This window comes from Lepus europaeus, chromosome X (assembly GCF_033115175.1).
Source record: "Lepus europaeus isolate LE1 chromosome X, mLepTim1.pri, whole genome shotgun sequence".
NCBI lineage: Eukaryota > Metazoa > Chordata > Mammalia > Lagomorpha > Leporidae > Lepus > Lepus europaeus.
In genome coordinates this window covers 46,162,515-46,189,722 of record NC_084850.1, presented here as the reverse complement: position 1 = coordinate 46,189,722, position 27,208 = coordinate 46,162,515, and the positions used below count along the sequence as shown (strand labels likewise).

Here is a 27,208-nt window from a genome sequence, read left to right as displayed (position 1 = left end):
ACAAGTACCAGGGCCATTTTCTGCTCCCTTCCTAGGCACATTAGCAAGAAGCTGGATCAGCAGAGGAACAACCAGGACTCTTACTGGAGCTCATATTGGATGTGAGCATTGCAGGTGGAGATTTATCCCACTGTGCTACAACGCTGGCCCCAACAATTTTTTTTTCACATATTGTGTATGTGTGGTATTATATGAAAAGATTTGGGAAAGATTGCTATTGACTATTATATGGATATACTATGGAACATTAATTGGTCTTTGAATGTTTCCTTTGCAAACACAGTCGTGTCTATGGTTAAGACAAGTATATTGGGGCCAGCACTGTGGCATAGCAGGTAAAGCCACTGCCTGTAACTCTGGCATCCATATAGGTGTCAGTTCATGTCCCAACCACTCCATTTCTAATGCAGCTCCCTGTTGATGCATGTGGAAAAAGCAATGAAAGATGGCCCAAGTGTTTGGGCTCCTATCACCTACATGGAGATTCAGATAAAGCTCCTGACTCCTGGATTTGGCCTACCACATCCTTCACAATTGTGGCCAACTAGGGGGTGAACCAGCACATGGAAAAATCTATCTCTCTTTCAAATTAAAAAAAAAAAAACAGGTATGTCTTCTGCCCTTTATTTGACACAAAGTTGTGGTTTTCAACCTGGAGGTAGTCTTTACATGCTTTAATTGATGAAGCTCCTTCCTGAAGTGTTAAGAAAGAACACCATTCATTTATTGATCTCTAGGAGAACAGGGACGCGTATTTACTTTCATCAGTTCACTATTCCTACTTTTCCACATGGTCACGAAGTTAGGCACCCAGTAAATGTGTTTAGTTAATAAGCTATAGAAGTGAATGAATGAATTTTTATTGAACTATCAATAATTCTTAAATAATCCCTCTATAACTAATGGTAAACATCTGAAATTAGATGTGGCATTAAAAGGAAGATTCGAACTCATAGTCTTGACCTCATTAACACCATGCTTTTATCAACTGAAGTAACTAATCAAATACATGAGTGTTTTACTCCAAAGTGTATATTCATAGATTCATTGCTGATATCCTGCAAAATTAGGGGATTTTTGAATTTAGTAACATGATAAAAAGGACTCTACAATCTTTTCACAACAGTGTACTCAGTAACTAATGAGGTGATTCTGGTATTCATCTTAGCTCAATAAAGAAAATAATCTTTATCTTTCATTTTTGAAATGTTTCTAAAACCATTAACATTATTGAATCTTCTGTTATTATGTCTAACCTGCATTCATACAGTTTCAAGAGGAATTTTTAAAGTGTAGCCCCTTCCTCTCTCCTTTTTGCTAACTGATGGAGTTCAGATAGAGGATATATAACCCCCTTACATACACTCTTTGCAGTCAATGGATAGTCAAGATTGACTTATTCAGTCACCTTTATGAACAAGTCCCCAGTGTCACCTGATCCACCCCTATCTTCCCATAATTACAAGCAGGCATGCAATGATGGTCCTCAGAGGCTTATCATAGCATATTGTCTGAGAAACTGACATGAGAAAGCGAGAGTAACACAATATAATTAGAGGGTGAGTAAAAGGCAAAGGTAGATGGTAAAGAAACTAGTTTAAAGGTTATACATATTTTAAAAAATGGTCAGAAAAAGGATCATGCAAAACATGTATTAAGACATTGATTATTTAAAACTTTTTATTTTTATTTAGTTTTTAAAAATACTTACTTATTTGAAAGACAGAGTCACACAGAGAGAAAGTGAAACAGAGACAGAGATGCTCCAACCGCTGGTTTACTCCCTAAATGGCCTCAACAGCTTGGGCTGCACAAGGCCAAAGTCAGGAGAAAGGAGCTTCATTTGCATCTCCCATATGTATGGCAGATGCCCAAGCAGTTGGACTACCCTCCATTACTTTTCCAGGTGCATTAGAAGGGAGCTGGATTGGAAGCAGAGCAGGCAAAACTTGAACCAGTGCTCATGTGAGATGCCAGCATCACAGATGACCACTTAATTCACTGAGTCACAACACTGGCCCCATTATATTTATTATTAATATAATGAGAATAGATTTAATGTAGTTCATAGACACAATTCTAATAATATAATTTTGGATATGACACACAATGAACTCTGAACAAATGTATCTTCCTGTTCATATTGCTGTAGCCAGAGCAAAATCATTTCTTTCATATACTGGTGGGGAATATACAAACTGCAAACCAGGCAACGTAGATTACCCAAGTGTTGACTATAAATATTTTTAAAGATTCATTTTTTTATTTGAAAGGCAGAGTGACAGAGAGAGAGAGACAGAAAGATTTTCCACCCACTGGTTCACTCCCCAATTGACTGCAATAGCCAGGGTTGGACCAGGCTGAAGCCAGAAGCCTGGGACCCAAGTACTTGACCCATCTTCCACTGCTTTCCCATATTCATTGGAAGCAAGCTGCATAGAAGCACCAAATAGGTAGGCCTCTAACCAGCATTGCAATATGGGATACATGCTTCCCAAGTGGAAGATTAACCCACTGCACCAGAACATTGGCTGAATTTTTTTTTCTTTCAAATCCTGATGCACTATCAGAGTACTCATGTGGTGCCCAAAAAAGTAAGACTTGTAGTCAAACTGCAAGTCACAAACTGCTGTGTGACTTTTACTAAGACTTATTTAACTGGTCTGAGTCTCTAGTCACTTGTTCCATAAAATGGAGACAATAATATCTAACTTATATAGCAGTTCTAAGAACTGAGTTAATACAGCTAATGCACTTAAAATATAGCCTGGCATATAGTAAGTACTCAATAAATGTTAGATATCATTATGATTATTTATCAGTTGTAAAACTTTACATAAATATTAAACATTATTTTACAAGCATGGCCATAAAAGCTATTTGCTTCACCTTTATTGATCCATTTTCTAAAATATAATGAGAGATAGTATTTCCCAAGGAGTAAATTGCTTTGGTATGCAATGATGATAGTGATATCAAGAGATGTGAGGAAAGAGGAAGAAAGAATTTAGCAGCAAGATGAGATTAGATGGTAGAATGATTGCTACTAGTAAACTGATGACCTGGATTTTAATCCCAGCTGCTGACTCATGGGCCAGTCATCTTCTCTGACTAAACAATAAAGTTACAACAACTCCTTCTCTTTTATAAAATATTTATTTTTTGTGTATTTGAAATGCAGAGTTAGAGAGAGAAAAAGAAAGAGGGAGAATTTTTCCATCCACTGCTTCACTCACTAAATGGCAACAACTGCCAAGGGTGACCCAGGTTGAAGCCAGGAGCCAGGAGCTTCATCCAGGTCTCCCACGTGGGTGCAGGGGCCCAAGCACTTGGGCCATCCTCCACTGCTTTCCCAGGCGCATTAGCAGGGAGCTGGATCAGAAGTGGAGTAGCTAGATGCAAACCGGTGGCCATATGGGATGCTGGCATCCCAGCACAATACTGGCCCCCAATAAATCCTTCTTTCTCTCTTTTCTGTCTGGCTCCTGTGCAACAGCACTGTCTCTTACAGAAGTTCCCATAGGGGTGGGCATTTGACACTACAGTTAAGTTCCCCCATGGGATGCTCATATCCCATATCTGAATGTGTGGTTGGAGTCCTAGCTACTCCACCTCCAATTCAGCTTCTTATTGACAAGCAAGCTGGAAGGCAGCAGATAATGGTTCAAGTACTGGGTCCCCACGCGGGAGACTTGGATCAATGTCCAAGTTCCTCGGGCCATAAAAGAAGGGGGTACCTTTCTCTGAAGGGAGGAGAGAACTTCCACTTTGACCATGACCTTATCTAAATAAGATCAGAGTCGGCGAACTCAAAAGGCTTCCATAGCCTTGGCAACTCATGACAAGAGCCTAGGGTGATTACTGACGCAATAAACAAGAGTGTCAATTTGTTAAGTCAACAACAGGAGTCACAGTGCACTTACTCCCCATGTAGGATCTCTGTCCTTAATGTGTTGTACAATGTGAATTAATGCTATAACTAGTACTCAAACAGTTTCTGTGCGGATGCAAACTGTTGAAATCTTTACTTAATATATACTAAATTGATCTGTATATAAAGATAATTGAAAATGAATCTTGATGTGAATGGAATGGGAGAAGGAGCGGGAGATGAGAAGGTTGCGGGTGGGAGGGAAGTTATGGGGGGGGGGGGAAGCCACTGTAATCCAAAAGGTGTACTTTGGAAATTTATATTTATTAAATAAAAGTTAAAAAAATTTCCAAGTTCCTTGCTTTGGCTTGGCTGTCATAGGTATTTTGGGAGTGAACAAGCAGTGGGAAAATATCTCTCTCTCTCTCTCTGCCTTTCAAATAAAATGAAAATAAATAAAATTTGTTTTAAAAAGTACCCATGATCAGGCTGGGTTTAGCTAAAGCTCATTAACTAAATGAATTCTGAAGTCACATTGCTTTGAATACATAACCAGGCTTTATTAGCCACATAACTTTGGGTAAGTTACATCTCTCTAAATCTCAGGGTTTCTTTCTCTATATAATAAGGATAATAGCACCCAGCACACAGCACACTGCAATGAGATTTTTTTTCCCCCATGGATATCGGTTCTTTTCAGAACCTGCAAGGACCTTGCCTGTCCCTAACTGTTCCACAACCACAAGGGTCCTGGGGAGAGCCGAATGGCCAAGTGACCAGAGCAGGCTTGGGGCTCTCCTGCCCTCTGCTGGCACAGCTTTGGTGGGGCAGGCCCCAGTCTACTCCATTCAACTCAGTTTTGGCTTCTTGTACTCCAAGACACGCTACTATAGAAAGATTCCCAGACCACAGCGAGGAGAAGGCACCACACAATCTCCAAGATTTAGGCATCTGTCACCCACAGTCTGAAGATGCAACTGGTGGCCACAAGTATACAGGGCTCCAGGTTGCCTTGTTGGGGGAGGGGGCTGCTGGGGCCAGGCTCAGGGGATGGGGTGGGGATTTGCAGGGGTGTGGGTGGGCTTAGGGCTTGGGTGAGGAGGCTGGGCAGGGTCCCCAGGGAGGCACCCAGCTTGTCCAGGCAGGTTTTGATGGCAACAAGGTGGGATTAAAGGTCTCCCTGCTGTATGTACAGCTCAAACATAAGGTCGTATGAGAGACGCTGGGATTTTTTTTTAGAGATTTATTTATTTATTTGAATGTTAGAGTATGGGGGGAAGAGGGAGAGAGAAAATGTATATATGTTCTATCTGCTGGTTCACTCCCCAAATGGCCACAATGGGCAGGGCTGGGCCAGACAGAAGCCAAGAGCTTAAAACTTCATCTGGGTCTCCCCCATGGAATTCCCATTAAGTTCTAGCTTCCAGGCCACCACAAGTGACAGACGTACAGCCAGCTCTCATGATGCCAGTGAGCAGGCCTATGCCCTTCATGCTGCATGTGTAAGGCACCACGTTCCCATAACTGACAGACAGGAAGGTGATGGGAATGAGCAACATGGCCCCCAGGAAGTTGCTGGTCACTTTCTGCTAGCTGTGGTACCTGTCACAGACACACATAGTCCAGGTGGCAATGATTCAAGATGAGATGACAAAGATGAACTCACATGTCATGGTGATGCAGCAGTCATCTGCCCTGCTGTCTACCACAAACTGTTCCATCTCAAGAGCATACATGTGGTAGAAAACAAGTAGGCTCAACAGGATGATGGTGAACAGGCCAATGAGGAATGAGGGCAAATGAATACAGAGACTCTTTAGTGTACACCAGAGACTCCTTGGCATACACTCCAGGACATCTCCAGTTCTGTAACTATGACCATGATGCCAAACATCCCAAAGATGGCTGCGTAATTGTAGTCAGCAGGTCATTTTGCTTCTCAAAGAGCACCCTGGGGTGGCCCATGGTCAGGGGCTTCCTCGACCCCCTCCATCTACTCACTTCATCCTCCTTATTTTGTCCTTTTTGGTATCTTGTTCCTGGGGTTCCCCCACCATGGGGGGCTGCTGGGTCAGCTCATTCATGGCCACCACCACTTTGAGGCCCCGGGCTGAACCAGGCAGCTGGGCTCAGGGTCCACATCCCAGAACACCCAGTGGGCTGCCCAGCAGCTGCCCTGTGCTGCAATTGTAACTGTGGCTGTTCGTGACTACCTGGGTACAGGTCTCGTGGGGCCTGGCATGGCTCTCATGCTGACCTGTTGTAGACAAAGAAAGATGCAGGCCAGGGAGAGGTTGCTGTATGGCCATGGACCCTTGGGGCATGAGGGCCAGGGCTGGGATTACAACCAGACCAGCAGCAGTGGAGGCAATCTGCAAATCCCTCCATCCCACCTCTGTCCCCCATGCACTGACTACATTGAGACATAAGTGAGACAATGTAGAAATCAAGGTTAACACAGTGGAGCATGGTAAAGTGCTTAATAAATAAGAAGAAGGGCTCTGATGGCATAATAATAATAATCTATATGCTATATTTATATACAACAATCATGTTTTTATCTTACCATAATATTATCTTTTTTTAGGAAAAAAAGGAGGGGGGGCAATTCACATAGAGACCTGGATGTCCTAGTTCTGAACACATTCTTGATGTCTATCGGTGAGCTCCCCTAGGTGTGAAAATGGAGAGACTTCCAAATATTGAAGTACATGCCATCTGTTGCACTTAGAGTTTAGGCATCCCTGGGAACTGAGGATCTGTCATAGCCTATAGAAACAACTTGCTCCACCTGTTATTTGTGTTTGATTCCAAAAATGCACATACCACCTGTGCAGAAAATTTCCTTAGTCATTTCTGGCTATTCCATATGTAAGTGTACAGTGTGTCAACTGCTATGGCTCAGAGCTAATGGGGGTGCTTATTCCTATTATGGTACCATTGGGCCCCAGGCTAACAGCCAGAGTATTGCACCTAGAAGTTTGTGTGGTTATTCTCTGCTTCCTCCCCTAAAGCCATTCTCTTCCCTTGTCTTCCCTACTCTATGTGCAAGTTCTGGCTTCTGTTTGAGTTCAACGGGGGTCAGGGTAGCAACTAGCAAGAAATCAATGGGCAGGAAGTAAGAGGGTGTTGGATATTTATCTATTTATCCCAACTGCTTTCTCTATATGCAATGCTCATAGGTTTCTCTAAGGCCACAACTCTAAACAACACCCCTCTACTCTTTTTTTAAAAAAATATATTTTATTTATTTATTTGAGAGTTACAGGGAGAGGGAGAGACAGAGAAACAGATCTTCCAACTGCTGGCCCACACCCCAAATGTATCAGTGGCTGGAATTGGGCCAATCTGAAGCCAGGAGCTTCTTCTGGGTCTCCCATGTGGGTGCAGGGGCCCAAGCACCTGGGCCATCCTCCACCGGTTTCCCTCACCATAACCAGAGAGCCAGATCAGAAATGGAGCAGCAGGGATATATGGGATGCCAGCACCTCAGGTGGAGACTTAGCCTACTATGCTACAGTGTTGGCCGCACCCCTCCACTCTTGTCAGATTCCCATGACACTGCTCCTTCCCCTCCCTTAGCACTATGGGCTTATGGGTGATAATTAACAACTTCTTCCCTTATTGGTTCCCTCAATCCTCAATCATGCCAATGCCTCTTTAACGATGTCTTCATTCAACTATCTTCTGTTCAACCCTTGATTATAATTTATTTCCAGCTGAATGTAGCCTTAGCAATTGTGTTGGGCCCATTCCTATTTCCATTTAGTGAAGTAGTTCTCACATAGATTATGATAACAGTTGTTGTTCTTTGTAAGTAATACTACTTATAAGGCTGAGACTTCACTGTTCCTAACAGGAAATAAAATTCATATGCTTTCCCAAATAATTTCTTTCATGTATCATTTGTATCTTTACCCTTCTCTCCCTTTGATGTTACAATTTGGGGTGGATGAGATTTTGTTTATTTTTAGCATCTGGAGAAGGTAGAATTGATGCTGACATCTGTGGATGAAAATGTATGAAAACCAGTGGTATATAGGAGTCATAGCTCTGAGTTATTTAGTTGTAAATGTATGGATTCTTCTCAGTGAAATATCTAATAGCAAAAAAATAGTAATAAAACCACTCCTTTTCCTTATCCCCAAGCTTGCTATTGACCAAGGTAAAAAATGCATTTGACACCATGCTGAGTTACCTTGTACCACACAACATCAGGCTCCTGATCAGACTTTTTAAAGTCATCCATGTCTGGGCAGGAGATCTCCTTTCTTTTAGTGACTTCTGATTTTTCTAAATAGCGGATCCTGCTGTTGTAGCACAGGCCTGATTCATTCTCTGCAACAGTCAAGGACATTGACACCTTCATGCAATATGTTGAGTTTCTGTAAGAACAGAGACATAACAAAATGGCTTTATTGGGTGTTTACAACTTTGTTTGTACTCTATATATTTCAAGAGTATTGACTTTTACATTTAGGATCTTGACTAGAAATCTGAAACAACATCAAAACAACACAGAGCAGTTTTCTACTTCAACTGGCAAGAAGTTATAAAATAAAATTCTAATGTGGACATCCCTGGCTATATTGTAGCTGCATAGCTCCATAGAGAATCAGTATTCATCTTCCAAACTGTAAGACAGTCAGACTTCTTTTCCGGTTGTAGATATTGCTACATTTAAAATCTGATAGTGAAAATCTGTGAGAAAATTGTCTTTATAACTAGAACAGTAGTCATTTCTACACTGTCCCTATGGCCAGTTCTTTATTTTAATTCTTACAAATTTAATTATTTTCAATTAATTTGAAAGATAGAGGCAGAGAGAGACAGAGAGACAGAGAGAGAGAGAGAATCTTCCATCTGCTGGTTTACTCTCTAAATGCCTACAACAGCCAGAGCTGAACCAGGCTAAAGCCAATATCCCAGAATTCCATCTGGATCTCCCAAGTAAATGGCAGGGACCCAGATAGTTGAATCATCACCTGCTTTCCCCCAGGGTACACAGTAGTAGGAAGTTGGACTGGAAATGGAGTATCTGGGACTTGATCCAGGCACTCCAATACGGGATGTGGACATCCTAAACAGTAACATAACCATTGGCACAAATTCTGACCCCTTAGCTAGTTCTTTAACAATTATTCCAGAGGATGTTGAATTTGACCATTTGTTTATTTAGTATCCTTTATTTTATCTATTTTAAAGGCAAAGAGACAGAGAGAAAGAGGGATATAAAGAGATAGGGATCTCAGATCTGCTGGATCATTCCCTAAATACCTATAATGGCCAAGCGTAGACAAGGCTGAACCCAGGAGCTAGGAATTCAATCCAGGTCTCTACATGGGTAAGAGGGACCCAAATACTTAAGCCATTATCTGCTGCCTCCCAGGGTGTGCATTAGCAGGAAGCTGAAATCAGGAGTGAAGCAGAGACATGAATCAAGGTAATTCACTGATGTAGGATGAAGGCAACCCAACTAGCACTTTAAACAGTAGTTTAAATACCTTCCCCTTACCATTGGTTTATAAACCAACAGGATATATACTGAAAAACAGATCATGAAACAATAGTTATCTATTAACCTTCATAGCTTTTATTAAGATGTGCCAGGGTTAAATTTTGGGCTCTGGGGCCGACGCTGTGGCACAGCAGGTAAAGCTGCCGCCTGCAGTGCTGGCATCCCATATGGATAGTGGTTTGAATCTTGGCTACTCCACTTCTGATCCAGCTCTTTGCTATGGCCTGGGAAAGCAGTGGAAGATGGCCCAAGTCCTTGGGCTCCTGCACCCACATGGGAGCCCTGGAAGAAACTCCTGGCTCCTGGCTTTGGATCAGTGCAGCTCTGGCCAGTGTGGCCATGTGGGAAGTGAACCAGCAGATTCTCTCTCTCTTTCTCTCTCTCCTTCTGCCTCTGCCTTTCAAATAAATAAATCTTTAAAAAATTTGGGATTCCAATGAAGAACAAATCCAAGAAAGTGTAGTCTGTTAGAATTGAGTTTATCCATTAGCATTATAAATGAATTTCAACAAGGAATTTTTGTCATAAAGGTACTTTAGAAATTGGGCATTAATTGACTAACTCATTACATAATGGTGTTTATGGAATAAAAATTCTACCTTCTTGTATCTTGGTCAGTGCTAGCTCAGTAATATGATCTCAATAAATACATTTGATGAATTTTATTAAATACATACTTTTTAAAAATTCTGCCTTTATTTCCCTATGTATACTTCATAAGTTTTTCCCATCTTACTTTACCTGGGCTCCAGATGTCAAACCACACAAAAGAAAAGTGTAAAGAATGAAGAAAAAAGTTAAGCAGCTTGATAAAACTACAAAGGTCAACTGAAAATCTAGGTGGGATTATTTAATCTTACTTTATGGAAGGTACTTCAGGACCATTTCCTTTTCTCAACATCAAGGGATACTTGCTGGGGCTGGCACTGTGGCATAGAAGGTTAAGCCTTTGCCTATGGCACTGGCAGCCCATATGGGTGCAGGCTCAAGTCCTGGCTGCTACATTTCCAATCCAGCTCTCTGCTTATGGCCTGGGAAAGCAATGGAAGATGGCCCAGGTACCTGAGCCCCTGAACCGATGTGGGAGACCGAGAAGAAGCTCTTGGCTCCTGGCTCCTGGCTTCAGATTGGCCCAACTGCAGCCATTGCAGCTATTTGGGAGTGAACCAGCGATGGAAGATCTTTTTCTCTGTCTCTCTCTCTGTCTGTAACTCTGCCTCTCAAATAAATACATAAGATCTTAAAAAGGGGGATACTTGCTGCGTTACAAGGGACAACTATCCAAAACCAAGTGCTTTTATACCCAAGTAATAACAATCCTCAAAGATTGAATCAGGATGCCAACCAGTAATTTTAAGATGGTCTCAAATTATCAGTACTATTCATATCCTTTAATACTCACTCATAAATATTTCACAATATCCCAGACATAATACAAAATAGAGGAGTACAAATGGCTAAGCCTATTGAGTCTACAAACTAAGTAAAAATGATTCCTACTTAGGTTTCTAATAAAGTTAATTACTGGTCAGCACGCTTGAATCTGCCTGGGCCTCTATCATATGAGAAGAATACTATCAAAACACTCCAAATCTGATGTTCAGATTCAACCTCATTACACTACGTAGATATGGGATCTTATTGTTCTCCTTTCCTCAGTGTGTCTAGAAGCCAAAGGGCATAAAATATTTCCACTAGGTATAAAATGAAAGACATTTTCATACTCTTTGCAAATGTTGGACAGCCTCTTTAAATTCCATGAAGCTAAAGCCATAGAAAGAAGGAGGAGGAGGAAAAGAAGTTGTTATTGTCTCAGGGAACAAAGACTGGCTTAATCAATTTAGTTCTTTTTGGCCACATTTTCAATGCTTTAGTGTTAAACATTTCCAAGTATCCTTGCTTCCTCCAAGGCCATACATGATGTGGCCCATAACATTCTCTCCTTCATGCATATTGGCATATTCTCCTTCATGCCATATTGGCATTTTCTCTGTTCTTTGAATATAATATTCAAACCATTGGTTTTTGCCCTTGATTTGCCCTCTGATCTTCTAATGTTTGTTAATTTAATAAGTGTAAGCTAATGAGGTCAAGGCATCTGTTGCTCTTGTCGTCACTATATCTCTGAATAGATAGCAGGTTCTCAGTAAATGTCATTTACATGAGTGGCATCAAAAGGTACATATTCAAGAGATGTGTCATCTCTGCTCTACTTTTGTGTCAAACTCATGCGGTGCAAACCATACAATTTTCTTCAGATTCAGGTTGTCTCAAATCACATTCCTTATATAAGTGTGACTCATGTAATTTGCAGATATTCTTGGCCCATCACTGAAGGAAGGATTAGCCAATTTCCGAACATCACAATATTGGCAAATAAAGTAATGCAGTGGCTACATCTGGGAGATAAGGAGGACTAGGTCAGTGTCAGTGAATGGGGGAAGATACATGGTTTTAGTTTCTAAAACATATCTAGCACAGAAGGAAGAGAATCACCTCTGCTGAATATTCAAAGTGTTCCAAATGGTCCTTCATGTTACAGGCTTTGATTATACCTGCTCCATGGTGTTCAGCCACACAGGTGAAAGAGCCTTACTTTGTATATATCTTCACATTAATATGTTAACACCCCACAGAAAGAAGTGTTGACCAGAGGTCTCAATAATAGAATGGGCAGGTAGAATGTCCAATGCCCTAAAAGATGCTTACTACCTAAAATGAATTGAGCCCTGAGCAGAAAATAGGATAAACTAAGGTAAAGGATTAATCTAGTATAATGGTTTCTAAGATTCACTAGTTCAAGTTCTTTAACCTCTCCAAGTCTCAGCTTTTTCATCTCAACAATGAGGACAACAATTTCTTTGTGGTGGCCCTATTCGAGGTGGGGGCAAGAAGTTACTTTCATTTTTTACATTTTTAGGTTGAATTATTATGATATGTGACTTCTTCAGGCCATTTTAAGAGTTAAATAATATACATAAACACTGGCACACAGTAAGTATTCAATAAGTTTTAGGTACAATTAGAATTGTTGGTGCTGCTAGGATTCTTATATGCATGGTAAGAAACAATTGTATTTTATTTTTAACATAATAATCATGAACAATCATCAACATAATAAAACAACAGATGGGCGGGAATGGATTAAGACAAATCACTGGGTTAAGAGTGCTACTTGACAGGAAAGAGTCTAGAAAAGGTTGGTTTGGCAAGAGATCTAGGACTGGAGAGCCATTTAGGTCTGAAGTGGTCAAAAGTATACACTGACTTATATACAATAAGAAGTTAATAAAAAGAAAGCATTTAGGGCAGGAAGAAACTTCCAAGTATGATGAGTATGAGCTACAATGCAAAGCCCAGAATCCTGAAGGTCAAAGGGTTAATAAGACTTCCACCAAACATTCTGGAAGCTTTTTCATACCAAAGCCTGGACCTCTAGGCAAGGTTTTGAGGCACAAGACTCCCCAAGATCTCCAAAGCATAAATGAAGCGTGTGCTGTCAAAGGCACTGACATTGAGTTGGGGAATCAAAAAGGTTAGTGGACCTACCGTGGGGATGGATGACATGCTGAAGGAGGAAGTGTCTTAGGTCCTCCCAAGACTTAACCATGAACAACCTTCGGCAAGTATTCACTCTCTGGTATAGCTGCCATGGGGGTGGCTGCTGACAAATTGCTTGTTAACCCATGAACAAGCCTTAGAATGAAGTTGTTTATTATGACCAGTGTCCCTGGACTCAAAGGCAAGGCCTGGTTTGAGTCCTGCTGTCACCATGGCTGACCTGGGAGAGGTGTGATCAAGGCTGCCTAAAAGTCTGAGATTCAGGTTGATTTTTATTAACCATGTAATCCAGCACTGGCACAGTTCCTACTTAACAATCTTGCACTATTTAGATTTTATTTTGAAAAATGCCTCAGGCCAGTGCTATTTAAAACACGTCCTGCAACTGGGACCTAAAAAATGTTACTTTTCTTTCATTAGGTACAATTAGAGTTGTGCAAAGTTGAGGAGGCAGACTGACAAGCGTGCAAGAACTGGTATTGCATTTTTTTCTTTCCCTGCCCTCCTTCACATCCTGAGGATGACAAGGAACACATTCAGGCTTAATGTAAGCAAAAGGCCTTTGCAGTGTGCAGTGATATTCTAGCAAAGACCTAGAATTACACACATTTGTACTCTTTTTCAAGTACCATTGCCTCCTGATATATGTAGGGAATTGGTTTCCAGGATTCCCCCCCCCACATACTCCTGCTAGTAGAGACCAAAATATTCCAATGTTGAAGTCCCTTATATAAAATAGCATAATATGGCCGGCGCCGCGGCTCACTTGGCTAATCCTCCGACTGCAGCGCTGGCACTCCGGATTCTAGTCCCGGTTGGGGTGCCGGATTCTGTCCTGGTTGTTCCTCTTCCAGTCTAGCTATCTGCTGTGGCCCAGGAAGGCAGTGGAGGAAGTCTTTGGGCCCTGCACCCGCATAGGAGACCAGGAAGAAGCACCTGGCTCCTGGCTTCGGATCGGCGCGGCCATTTGGGGGGGTGAATCAATGGAAAGGAAGACCTTTCTCTTTGTCTGTCTGTCTGTCTCTCTCTCTCACTGTCTAACTCTGCCTGTCAAAACAATGGCATAATATTAGGCATTTAACATTGCGGTTAAGACACTGGCTAACTCTCTGCATCCCACCTTATAGTAACCTGGATTTGATATGCAGCTCTCGACTTGAGCTTCCTGCTAATGCAGACCCATGGAAGCAGCAGGAGATGGCTCAAGTGATTAAGCTCCTGTCACACACGTGGGAGATCTAGATTGAGCTTCAAGCTTTAGTCCCCTGGGCAATTGCAGGCATTTGGGAAATGAACCAGAAGATGGGGACCTTTCTATCTGCCTCTCAAATAAATAGTTCTTTTTATAAATGGCATAGTGTTTGTATATAACCTACCCATATTATCTCATATACTTTAAATAATCACTAGATTACTTATAACATCTAATACAATAGAAGTACTAGGTAAGCAGTTGTGTATTTTCATAGGAAATAATCCCAAGGAAAAAAATTCTATATATGTTCAGTACAGATGCAATTATTTTATTTCTGAGTATCTGTTTTTATCTGCAGGGCTGGTTTATCCATGGATGTAGAACCCATGGATATGGAGGGTTGACTGTGCTTCCATATCTATTATTCTTTAATTCTACCAACAACCTAGGAATATGGATATCATCTAACATGAGTAAAGCATAAATACAAAGAGGACAAATAACTTAGTCAAGTTGATATATATTTGGTGATTTATAACTAAGTTATCTTGCTATTAGCCCCTGGATTCTCTTAGAACTTGAAGCTGAAATTGCTTAACAGCCAAACAAACTTGTAGTTTTCCATGCTAATAGAAGTTAATAGAAAACCTGATGGGCAAATATAACAACTAAAGAATAATGTCAATGTGCATAGCATAGAACTGCTTGCAATTTTGTTAATAAACCTCACTTTCTATTACAAATGTTTAATGTAAGCTAGTGTAGATCATAATTATACTTTTCTATTCCAGAAGTAATTCTAAGGGAACATATTGACCAATCTTAGGTTCTCTGTAGGGAAAGGAAGACTTGAGATTTAAAACAAGTATGAAAAATCCAAATATCCCTTTCTAACTCCCATTTATAGAAGCATACTTATACTACAAAATCTAAGGTTTTGTGTAATAGTTAAGATAGTAAAAAGAATCCAAATGAATTAGGGAACTTTTTCATATCTCATAACAGAAACCATAGATAAAATGCTTCAGGGTGCAGTTGAATCTTTTCTAAATTATTCATTTGATAGTCTTATCTATATTCACTTCAAAATATTTTCCTTGCAAATCCCAAAAGTATCTAATGATTTGTTCACAACAAATGCAGTAGCCATAGTACATCTGTATTGCTTACCTAACCCCGATTTCATAGGACTATACAATGAACATTGGCTGACACCTGCAGAAGCAGTGGGTTGTATTTCAGAGAAACTCCAATCTCCTTAGGAAACACAAATCTTTTATAACTGGCCATGAGCATGTAGGACCTTTGCTCTAGAAAGAGATAATATTTCTATTTCTAAGATTATAAGCAAATCTGTCCTTTGTTCTGGAGGAAGACCACTATTTCTATCTTCAAAAACAGTTCTTTATACATATACCTTTGAAAAGATAATCCAGCACAAGGGATAGTCTCCTCACAAAATATGCAAAAATGTGGAAGATTTGTAGAAAATTTTATCTGAATGATGAGATAGTTCATTTAAAGTAATAACTACATGCCTGGTGTATACTAAATGTTCAATAAAAGGAATCTCCTTTAGCACCATCACTACTATTAAATTTTCTTCTGACTACCAAGCCAAATCATAAAACAAACGAAGATGCTTGGTGTTTTCTTTTTGCGCTTTTAAATGTAGCCAATGGACCAGAACATAGTAAACTACCAGCTCAAGGTGAAATTTTGTCAGCAAAATACGAGGGGTCTTCAAAAAGTTAATGGAAAATGCACATGGTATTTTAATTCCATTTTCCATGAATATTTTCAATCCAGCTCATATCTATCCTTCACTCTGAATTCAAAATAAGCTATAATTTATTTGGTGGTTGAGCATTAAAGTCTGATATCTAATGATGAAAAATATATGTTACATGAGTATTTGACAATCCATTCACATAAAACAAAGAATTGCAGATCTATCTAGTGGTGAGTTCATGTCCCTATTTCCCTAGGAAAGCAATTGAAATCTTCAGTCTAAGTGTACAGGCAGCTTGGTCAAAATTTGACTGCCAATGGTTGACTGAGGATGTAAGTAAAGGTAAGGAAATAATGGAGATAAATTAAAAAAGATTTCCTGTGCTACCATCATCCTCACCATAGGATGAGTGATTCCTGATTCTTTTGTTTGATTGAAGACAAATTTTTTAAAATGCTGAGACACATAATAACATAATCAAAAACTTCACATGAATCTATGGAAAACCCTGATATTCCTATTAACATTGAAAAATAACATAGCTCATCTTCAGAAATCCTTCTCCAACCAATTTCACTGGCTCTAATAACTATTCCTCTCTTCCTCATTGCTTCTCATTTAAATCACACTGTTTTTTTTTTTTGGTATCTATAAATATACTGTTTCCTAATTATTCACATAGAATTCACAAAGGTTTTGCCCTATTGCCCAGGTTACATTGCAAACTCGTCAAAAAAACAGTATTTGAAAAACAGTTTTCTTTACATGTGATTTCCTTTTTTGGTATACAGTAGATACCAGATTATCCTCCCTGTCTTCATGTTGAAAAATGTATAACTTAAGTGTCTCAGCAACTAAATTATCATAACTTATGCCTCCACGATTTATTCTCTGATCCCCGTTTATACACCATAGCTGTTACTATCAGAGATCTTGAAAGACTTGTCAATGTTCAAAATTTCTACTTACCCATTTAACTATAATCTGTGTCCCACTATTATGTTGCTTCTGCTCCAACAGTCTATTGACTTTCTATCACTAGTTTCATTAAGGATATCTTATTATTTAATTGTTCACCCTTATCCTACCTAACCTCCAATACATTATAAGAAACTAATAACCATTTCCTTCTACTTTCTAATCCCCTCCTCACTTCTAAAATCTCTCCCTCTTCTGTAGACATTTTCCCTATAATTTAAGACTCTGGTTAAGACAACTGCTAAAATGCCTGTGTCTTATCTTGGAGTAATTGAGTTTAATGCCGGGCTTCAGCCCCTGACTCCAGCTTCCTCCTAATACAGGCCCTGGAAAGCAGTGGTGATAGCTCAAGTAACTGGATTCTTGCTACTCACATGGGAGACCTGAATTGAGTTCCCTTCTCTCGGATTCAGCCTAATCCTTTCTTAACTGCTTCGGACATTTGGGAACTGAATCAGCAAATGGCAGTTTGTGTTTCTCTCTCTCTCCCTCTCCCTCTCCCTCATATATATATATATATATATATATATATATATATATATAAATTTTAAAATATATCTCCTTCTGACTACTTCTCTGAGCATTCCTATTGTTTATTCATCTTCCTCAGTCTATCCCTAAAATAACAATCACCTGTCCCGAGGCCTTGAGATTCCTTTCTCTACTTTTTGTTCCCTTTTCTCTCCAGCAATTTTATTCAAGCACAAGTTCCCAAGCACATACGTAGTACCGAAAACATTCAAATCTATAATACATATCTGCAGTTCTAACTTCTCTCCTAAGTTCCAGTCCAGGACAGCCATCTAACTATGATTTAATATAACCGTGATGAAAGCATTTATGAATCCAAAACTGAACTTGTTATCTGTACCCTACAGTCTACTTTTCCTCTTGTAACATCTTTCATGGTTTGTCTTGTAATGTCTATCCACCTAGTTTCTCAAAACAGATGCTTCCAAATCACCCTCTTTTCTACCTCTCCATACTTATTCCACATGTATAGTTAGTTAATAAGTCATGCTAATTATGTTTCCAAAATCTTTCGTCACCTGGGGCCTATGTTGTGGTACAGAAGGTTAGGCTGCTGCTTGTGATGCTAGCATCCCATATCAGAGCACCAATTCAAGTCCCAGATGCTCCATTTCTAAACCATCTCCCTGCTATTACTCCAGGGAGGGCAGTAAGGATGGTCCAAGTCCTTGGGCCCCTGCAACCCATGTGGAAGACCCCAATGGAGTTCCAGGCTACTGGCTTCTGCCCGCCCCAGCCCTGGCCATTGCAGCAATGTGGGGAGTGAACCAGCAGATGGAAGATCAACCTCTCAGCCTTTCCCTCCCTCTCTATAAATACATCTTTAAAAACTCCTCATCAGACAGCTCCTCTATGTCCTGCCACAGTTCAAGCCCTAATCATGTTCCACCTGTTCTACTGAAATAACTTTCTAACAGATTTGTTTGTCTTCAGTTTCTTCCCCCTCTAATCTTTAAGCCAAAATTTTTCTAAAAGTCTTATAAACATAAGTGGAAGAATGGTAATACAAGCAGACAATAGATCACAAGTCAAAGTACATGTTTAAAGTGTCACTGGAGGAATAAAAAATATATGATACAAGATATTCTGGTATTAGAACAAAAATAAAACAAAGGAATAAGGTTAACAGCCATAAAACCAACAAGAGTAGGCAGTAGCAGAAAGAAATTTATATGCATAGGTCAGGGCTCTGTCTTCAGACCTCCATTTTTCTTGCTCTATATTATCTACCTGAATTATATCAACTATTAATTATATGGTCATCTCTCAATAGAATGTCTCCCAATATGACAATCCTCCCAATAGCTCCCCTAGGTTCTAGATTCCTATACCAACATCTAGATACTGGGTATCTCCAGGATACCCAACAGATGTTTCAGTATCAGTACATATCAAGGTGAATTCATCCCAAACAGTTTCTTCATTCCCCTTGTTAGTCTATAGTACTACTATCTATTTAGTCTCCCATAAGAGAGACTTGAAAATTATCCTAGACATTCCCTCACTTCTGCCCCTGGCATCCCTATGAATTCTACCTACAAAAAGACTTTCTACATTCTTCCATATATCTCTACTTTCAACTTCCTTAGTTTATTTCTTGAATTACTGTGACATCTCCCTAATGGGTCTCCATGACTCTAGTCTGTCCTATATCCTCCCTCTTCCATTTTCTACCTCATCTCTTCAATGCTCTTTCTGCAGAAAACCTTCAGAACAAGCCAAAATATGAACTCTCTTCGCTGAAAGCTGATAAATAAAATAAAAAAGTTGAGATGGAATGAAAAATAAAACGGGAAAGCATTTAAAGAGAGCTAAAATAGTGGTAAGTTTAATAACTGAGATTTAACAACCTTCTTAAGTAATATTTTTTAAAAAATATTTTATTTGAAATTAAGAGTTACAGTGAGAGAGGGAGAGACACAGAAAGAGAAGAGAGAGATCTTCCATCTGCTGGTTCACTCCCTAAATGGTCACATGACCAGGGCTGGGCCAAACCGAAGTCAGGAGCCAGGAGCTTCATCTAGGTCTCCCATGTGGGTCCAGGGGCCCAAGCACTTGGGTCAACCTCTGCTGCTTTCCCAGGCAGATTAGCAGGGAGCTGGATCAGAAGTGGAGCTGCAGGGTCTTGAACAGGCACTCATATGCGACACTGGTGCTGCAGACAGCTGTTCAACCAGCTGCACCACAGTGCCAGCCCTTTCTTATATAATATTTTAAAGTTTATTTATTATTTTTTCTCTCATATTGACACTAGACCCTTAGGAAAAAATACTGTATTTTTCAATGTAGTTCATGGAACAGAACCCAATGACAAAATATAAAGAATGAATGTCACAATTTCTCAACTGGGATAAAATCTTAAATTCCAAAATGAGTCTACGTCTACATGGTTTAGTCTCTTGAGTGCACAAATGATGAGAAAAGAGAATGGAGAGAGTTAAATCAGAAAGGTAGGATGGAGCAAAATTCTAATATCAGGACACTGAGTATGTCTCAAGGAGCCATCAAATATTTTTATGCTTAAAGTAGCATGATCACAGGAAAGATTAAAAAGCAATTAGAGGGGGCTGGCATTGTGGTTCACTTGGTTAATCCTCTGCCTGCGGTGCTCGGTTCTAGTCCCAGCTGCTCCTCTTCCAGTTCAGCTCTCTGCTGTGGCTCAGGGGTGGGGGGCAGTGGAGTGCTTGGGCCCCTGCACCTGCTTGGAAGACCAGGAAGAAGCACCTGGCTCCTGGCTTCGGATCGGCACAGCGCCGGCTGTAGCGGCCATTTGGGGAGTGAATCATCAGAAGGAAGACCTTTCTCTCTCTCTCTCTCTCTCTCTCTCTCTCTCTCTCTCTCTCACTGTCTATAACTCTATCTGTCAAATAAATTTTTAAAAAAGCAATTAGAAATTAGGAAACTATTAAACACAGGATAATTTAGGAAGCAACATGATCATTCCCTATGTGGTAATAGATGGATGCCCAGGAAGTTTCTGAGGTAGTACCAACAAGACATGGTGACTGATTTGTTATTAAAGAGAGGTAGGTGTTGGAATCATTACTTGGTGGCATTAAGATAAATAAGCAGAAACACTTTGGCCTGAGGCTGTCACCATACTTTGAATTCCTACCTAACAAATTGCAACCTAATTTACTATAAACATAAAAGAAACTGAAACTTAACTTAGAATTATAATAGCCAGCCAAGTTTCAGCCAGTCACAATCAGCTGCATTCCAGCCAATCACGGGCAACCAAATGATCATAACATCCACAAATAAGGCAAATGTCAAAGTGTAGGCAATACAATCATACCTTCTACTTTACTTCCATGTATGGTCCATAAAAGCTCACTGCTCATGCTGCTGAGTGGAGCTCTGAATCTTTTTTGGTTCTCAGTACAGTCTGAATCTTGGATAAGTTTTTGTTCAAAGAAACTATTTGTCTAAAGTTTTTAACAGGGAAGAGTGTTAGTTATTTTAAGAACATTTTGATTTGGAGTACCTTTGGGAGCTAGGAATCCAGATCAGGAGTTGGCAAACTATAGGACAAATCACACTGTTATGTAAATAAAGTTTTGTTGGAATATAACCTTCAGATATGATTTCTGGTTATGGCTGTTTTTGAGCTACAAATAGTTGAGACAGAAAACCTTCGCAGGAAGTTTCAAATAGCTATGATGTTGCCATTTATACAAAAGGTGCACCAAACTTTATAACAGAATTTGTGAAGGGGCGGGGGGGGGAGCATTACAGGATTCTGGGGATTGGGGACTGTTTCCTGTTCTAGAACATTCCACTTCCAGTAGGGAACCCATCAGCCCCTAGTATGGGACAAACTCACGGTAAGGAGTAGAGGTAATTTGATTGCAAGTTTGTTTTCTTGGTTGTAAGTCTTTTCTGACCATGCTTGTTTATTTCTGCATTCAACTTCTATCAGCCTTGTAGCAGATGCCCTTATGTCCCCAGGGAGGGGAGGGGACTTCCTCATGCACACCCTTCTAAACCTTCTATGGAAGTTGAAACAGTTTGAGAACAAAAGTCCTGAAAGTCAATCCTGAGACTACCTATTCCCTCTACCCCTGTCCAGTTCACAGCACTTAGGAGAAAGACCCCAGTTTTTGGGCTTGGTAAATGCTTGGTCAACCTGCAGCTCCTCAGGTACCTGGTAGGAAAGGTGAGGTTTGGTGGAATGGTCGTAGAGTGGGATAAACTGATTAGAGGGCCATCACATTGAGGGATGGGAAAGGAGGAAAGGAAGAAGAGAGAAAGGGGGCTAGCAGATGAAGGAGTTAGGGGAAGGAAAGGCAGTGGGAGGAAACTGGGTGGGGGAGTTAAGGGAGAGAGAAGGAGACAACCAGTTAATCCCAGTCTGCAGAGCCACTGAACCCAGTAAGGTCCTCCACCATCATGGCCTTGAAACTAGAAGACCCCTGTGTGTACCACTCAGGTGGTAGACATCATCAATCAGAAGATGGTCATGCACTTGGAAGGCCCTGAGATCTATCATGAGAATTTTCCCCTGTCCTGGAAACAGGTGGAAGACAAGCTCAAGGTCATCCTAGAGGATAATATGGTACCCAGGGAGGCCAAGCAGGCCTGTGCCTGGGGCATCCTGGCCCTGGGCATGTGCTTTGCAGGGGAAGTTACATGCATGCAGGGTGAAGTGGCTGCATGACTTCACTAAAGTGCATAAGCCAGCTACACAGGCTTTGGCCTCAGACCTTAAGGAGCACACAGATGTAGCAGGAGATAGAATGCAAAGATGTGGCATTCCAGCTGAGGCTGGCCTACATCTAATTGGCAGAGGTATAGGAAGACCCGACCATGCAGGCATAGGATAGCTCCATTCCCTGCTAGGAGCCCGGCCCCCAACCATGAACCCTGCCTCTAGCCAGAAGCCCCACCCTTACCATGAGCCTGACCCCCAGAACCCATCTCAGTTCCATCTATTTCTCCTCAGGAGCTGAAGGCACGCTGTAGGTGAGCTACAGAGGAGCCAGACCTGGCCACAGCCAGACCGGCTGCAACAGGAGTATTGGGTGGGCAGGAAGAGGCGGCAGCTGCCACTGGCACTAGCAGAAGAGGACGAAAGAAGAGGGAAGTAGAGATTGTCCCCTTGGAGGCCTCCCAGGAGCTAAGTGGAGGCCTCCCGAGGCTTCTCGGAGCTGCGGGGTGGAAACATGACAAGTCCGGCAAGCAGAGGGAGGGAGACCTCAGGTCAGTGGAGACGGCCATGTTTTATTCCTCTGGGACCCTAAACGCAGGGCCCACAGCCTCACAGGCACTTCTTCCTGTCCAGCTCCCTGCCTCGTTCTCGTACTCCTACGCGCCCCTCTTCCCAGCCCCATCCACACCACCCCTAGCTACAGCCAGGGTCCCAGCACCGGCTGCACCTCAGACGTTCCCCCAGTGGTCAGCCTCTGAGAGCGGCCTGTGGTCTGCCATGGGGGCTCAGGGAGTAGACCCTCCAGCACCGCAGAGAGACGAGAAAGACTCCGAAGCCCAGCAGCAGAGAAGACCCCCAGTGTTCCGCCGGCCCGGGGACTGGGACTGCCCCTGGTGTAAAGCTGTCAACTTTTCACGGAGGGAAATGTGCTTCCGCTGTGGGAGGGGAATCTGGCTCCAAAGCCCTTGAATTCAGAAATGTGAAATAGAAAAAGCAGCATACCCCAATGGGAAATGGATTTTTCAGAGGGAGCCGGGAGAGGTGGAGAGGGGACAGGGAAGGAATGGAAGGGAGGTGGGTGGAGTATAGGTAGCTGGGGAAGAGCCATGTTTTAATGACCCCCTTTTGTGTTCTGGAATGTTAGCTCTATTGCAGTTTCTGTGTGTGTGTGTGGGGGGGGAGTGTGTGTTTGTCCCCATACCCTAGTGTCTGGTGGCCCTGGCCTGCCATGCGTATCACATATCGCCCTCTCCCTCAGCCTAGGCCTAGGCCTTACCTGGTTGGAACGGGAGTGGACATTTGACCTATCTGAGCCCAAGAGCATGCTCAGGCTAGGAAATCTGGACATAGAGCTGGTTTTCACAGCCAGGGTGGTTTTAGGCAATGAGGCAGTGGGTCACTTGGAGTTGGGGGCAGGGTTGCAGCTGTCAAGGCCACAGCTGAGGCCTGGTGCTGGGTGTGAGGCTGCAGAACGGGGGACTATACAGAGGCAGGTGTCTTTTGTAGGATCCCTGTTCCAGGAAGCAGACAGGCACAAGAGGAATTAGTTGATCCTGTGACCCCAGAGATGAGGAGAGTGGCAGGGAAAACTCACTTTTCTACAATTGTGTTACATAAAAATCTATTTTGCACAGATTCACTTCTCGTTATGCTAACTTGAGTGAGATCCTGTTCTGGGCAACCAGATTATTTACAAATCAGAAACTGGCACCAGGAGAGCAGCTGCAAATAACCATCAAAGAAAATATTGCGCCTGGCTGGGGCGGTACATCCTGGTGTGTGTGGCAAGCTATGGGGTTTCCTGGATCCCGAGAGTCCCCAAGTATGAACTGAATGGGAGGCTCATTCATGTTCTGAGGGAACAGTATTACAAGAAGCAAAACCAGCCTGGGGTTAGCCCTGGGTTTATACTTTTACTCAAATCAACATAGCAGAGATCTGCCACTCCTACGGGACTCTGTCAGGGCTGCAAACAGAGGATTTCAGCACCAACTGCAGGCGAGGACTGCTGTGCCTGTACGGCCCCATGACAGGAGAATCCTCCCACGTCCCCAGCATGCAAAGCCACGGACAGTCAGATTGGAACAGGGAACCATGCCACTGCTAAGGAGGCGAGTCAGCAGCCGATTAGGCCTGGGGGGTTTTCGGGTCTACACCGCTGACCAACGCACACTGCCATTCTGAGGGATTCTCACCCCCAAACTACCACTATGACAAATGTATGGGGCTGGGGGGTGGGAATTTGGCTGCGAAGCTCTCACTGACTTCAGAAACGTGAAGTAGAACAGTGGCGTATCCCAGTGGGAAATCAGCTTCCAGAGAGAGGGACAGGCTGGGGATGATGGCAGTGGGTGGAGTAAGGGGGCAGGTGGGAGGATGGTCTGCCTCTGCCCTCCGATGACCACAGACTACATTCAGGGGGGCTGAACTCGGGTTTCAGCCCTCAGGTGGGTGTATGGGGAGAAGTTTCACCTGACCAGACTGAGATACGAATAGAGGAGTCCCAGACATCAACTAGGGATTGTGGGCCTAGAGACTGAGAAACTGTCATATCCCTGGGACATCTGCAGAAGCTGGATATGTCTTTCAATCATCTCCTTTGGGACATACATGTTTTGGGGTTGTATCCTTACCTAGTTACTAAAGGCCTTGTACTCATCAGAACTGTCATTATGCTTATTTGTATTCCTCTAGGCCAAGGTTTCTCAATGATAGCCCTCTTGATATTTAGGACCAGATACAGATATAGATATAGATCATATATCTATCTATATCTGGGTTATTCTGTGTATTGCACAATGGCAGAAGCCGCAGCCTCTGTCCCTATGCATTGTTGGATCATAGATTTCTCCCTTGACCCTATTCCAATTGTGACAACCAAAAATACCTCCAGGTCTTGCTACATGCATATTAGGGGCAAAATGAATACCAGCTGGGAGCCATAAAGACAATGGTGGTACTTAGGAGTAGTCAGCACAGGGAAAGAATGAACAGAGAAGAACACAAAGGCTGATGGGCCTTGTGAGTTAGAAGCTGAAGTGTCCGCTGGATCCAGTGTTGCCTCTGTGATTCCCACAGGTACAGGGAAATGGCAGGGATTAGAAGCCAAATGAAGGACTGAGGAGTGAGTGGGAAGCAAGGAAGTGGAACCAGTAGGGAGAAGCTCCTCTTTACCAGGACTCTAGAATGTGAAGCGAAGGGAGGGAGTGGAACAAACAGTAAACAGAGGAGCTATTTTTTAAAGGTTACCGAAACGTGGTTTTATTTATTTATTTTTTAATTTACTTACCTGAAAGAAAGTTAGAGAAACTGTGAGATCTTCCATTTGCTGGATCACTCCACAAATGGCAGCAATCTCCAGGACAGGGGAAAACCAAAGTCCAGAGCCTGGAACTCCATCTGGGTCTCCCATGTGAGTGGCAAGGGCCTTAATACTGAGGCCATCTTCTGGGGTTTCCCAGGTGTATTAGCAGAAAGCTGGATCCAAAGTGAGGCATCCAAGACTTGAACAGGTACTCATATGGGATACAGGTGCTGCAGGCAGCACAATGCTAGTCCCAACAGAGGTGGTTTTGAAAATGGACAAACTTGAACTACGAGGAGGCAGAAGGCAGAAGCAAGCATAGGGGCAGGCATTTAATGCAAATGTTAAGCCTCTGAGATGCTTGCATCCCATTTTGGAGTCATGGTTTCTCTGCTTCCAGTGCAGCCTTGCTAATGCACATCCTGGTTGGAAGCAGGGATAACTCAAGTACTTGGGTCCCATGTGGGAGACCTGGATAAAGTTCCAGCTGCCTGGTTTAAGCATGGTCCAACCCTAGCTGTTGCCAGACTTAGGGAGTGAACCAGAACATAGAAGTCTCTGGCTCTGTCTCTCTGCCTTTCAAGCAAGGTTTTAAAAATTAGAGAGATTAATTTAAAAAGTTTGAAAATAAATATGGGAAAGAATGTGATTCTGCCTACTGTGTTGGTGGCGTAGCCACTGTATTATTAAAGTAAAACAAAATTATATCCCTGTTTATTGTGAAATAAAATTCCTGTAAAAGTTTATATATATATATATATATATATATGCAATTTTTGCAAATTTATGTTTAGTTTATGTTCTAGTTTTGGTAAAACAATATATTCAAAAAGGTTCCCAATGAGTAAATTAACCCCAAGTAGGGTTTCAGTCAGTAAGTCAACCACCAACATGTACAGAAAGCCTTTGCTATATGTGTGTACAGTATGTAAAGTAGGTTCAGGACAAAGTTTAAGAGAAAGAGACAGATCCCTTGGTTGAGAGTGAGCAAAATGTAATTATGAAGCATAGTCAAACACCTTTCCTTCTGAGCAGTCAAGGGAGGGCACTGAGAAGGGATCATACTAATAGGATTGAAAACTAAAAGGTGTTGGGGGGCCGACACTGTGGTGTAGCAGATTAAACTGCCACCTGCAATGCCAACATCCCATATGGGTGTGTGTTTGAGTCCCGACTCCTCCACTTCTGATCTAGCTCCCTGCTAACGTGCCTGAGAAAACAGCAGAGGACGGCTGAAATCCTTGGCCCCTGCACACACATGGGAGACCCAGGTGAAGCTCTTGGCTCCTGCCTTCAGTCTGGCCCATCTCCAGCCATTACGCCATTTAGGGAGCGGTGCAGAGGATGGAAGACTTCTCTCTCTCTCTACCTCTCCCTCTCCCTCTCTCTTTGTAACTCTACCTTTCAAATAAATAATCTTTTTTTAAAGTGCATACAGCATCTTCCTCTGCTCAGATAAGTATATATTGCACATACCTTAGCACTGAAGAGTGTGATCAGATCAGGGAATGGGTATATATAGATTAGTATTAATCTGGATCTTGTTTCAATGAGATCAAGGTCCCAGGGTAGGACATAGTCCTTCTCCTCAATTTTTCTGTTTTATAGCTATAGAAAGAGCCTATACCTGCCAAATAGTAACCAGCTGTGTTGCCAAGATGGATCACTCAGTGCTGAGACAGTGGGAATGGCTCTATGTGAATTCATCTCCAGCTCTGAGAAAACTAGTTTCAGGAAGTGCATGGCATAATGCAGGTCAGCAGTATTGACTTTCTTAAGGGTAAGGGCAAAGGAAATTTACTCTCTTTAAATATACATTTTCTCATGGAAACATCATCTGCTAAAAATGTATCTTACCACCTGGCTA

General features: G+C 42.0%; 1 protein-coding gene across 1 annotated transcript in view; it reads right to left on the bottom strand.

Moving 5' to 3' along the window:
* IL1RAPL2 (interleukin 1 receptor accessory protein like 2) overlaps positions 1-27,208 on the bottom strand; it is a 653,603-nt gene that overhangs the window by 585,464 nt on the left and 40,931 nt on the right. The window contains exon 5 of the mRNA XM_062183034.1: positions 8,070-8,256. Within this exon, the coding sequence (XP_062039018.1) occupies positions 8,070-8,256 (187 nt within the window). The remainder of the gene's footprint in view (positions 1-8,069; positions 8,257-27,208) is intronic.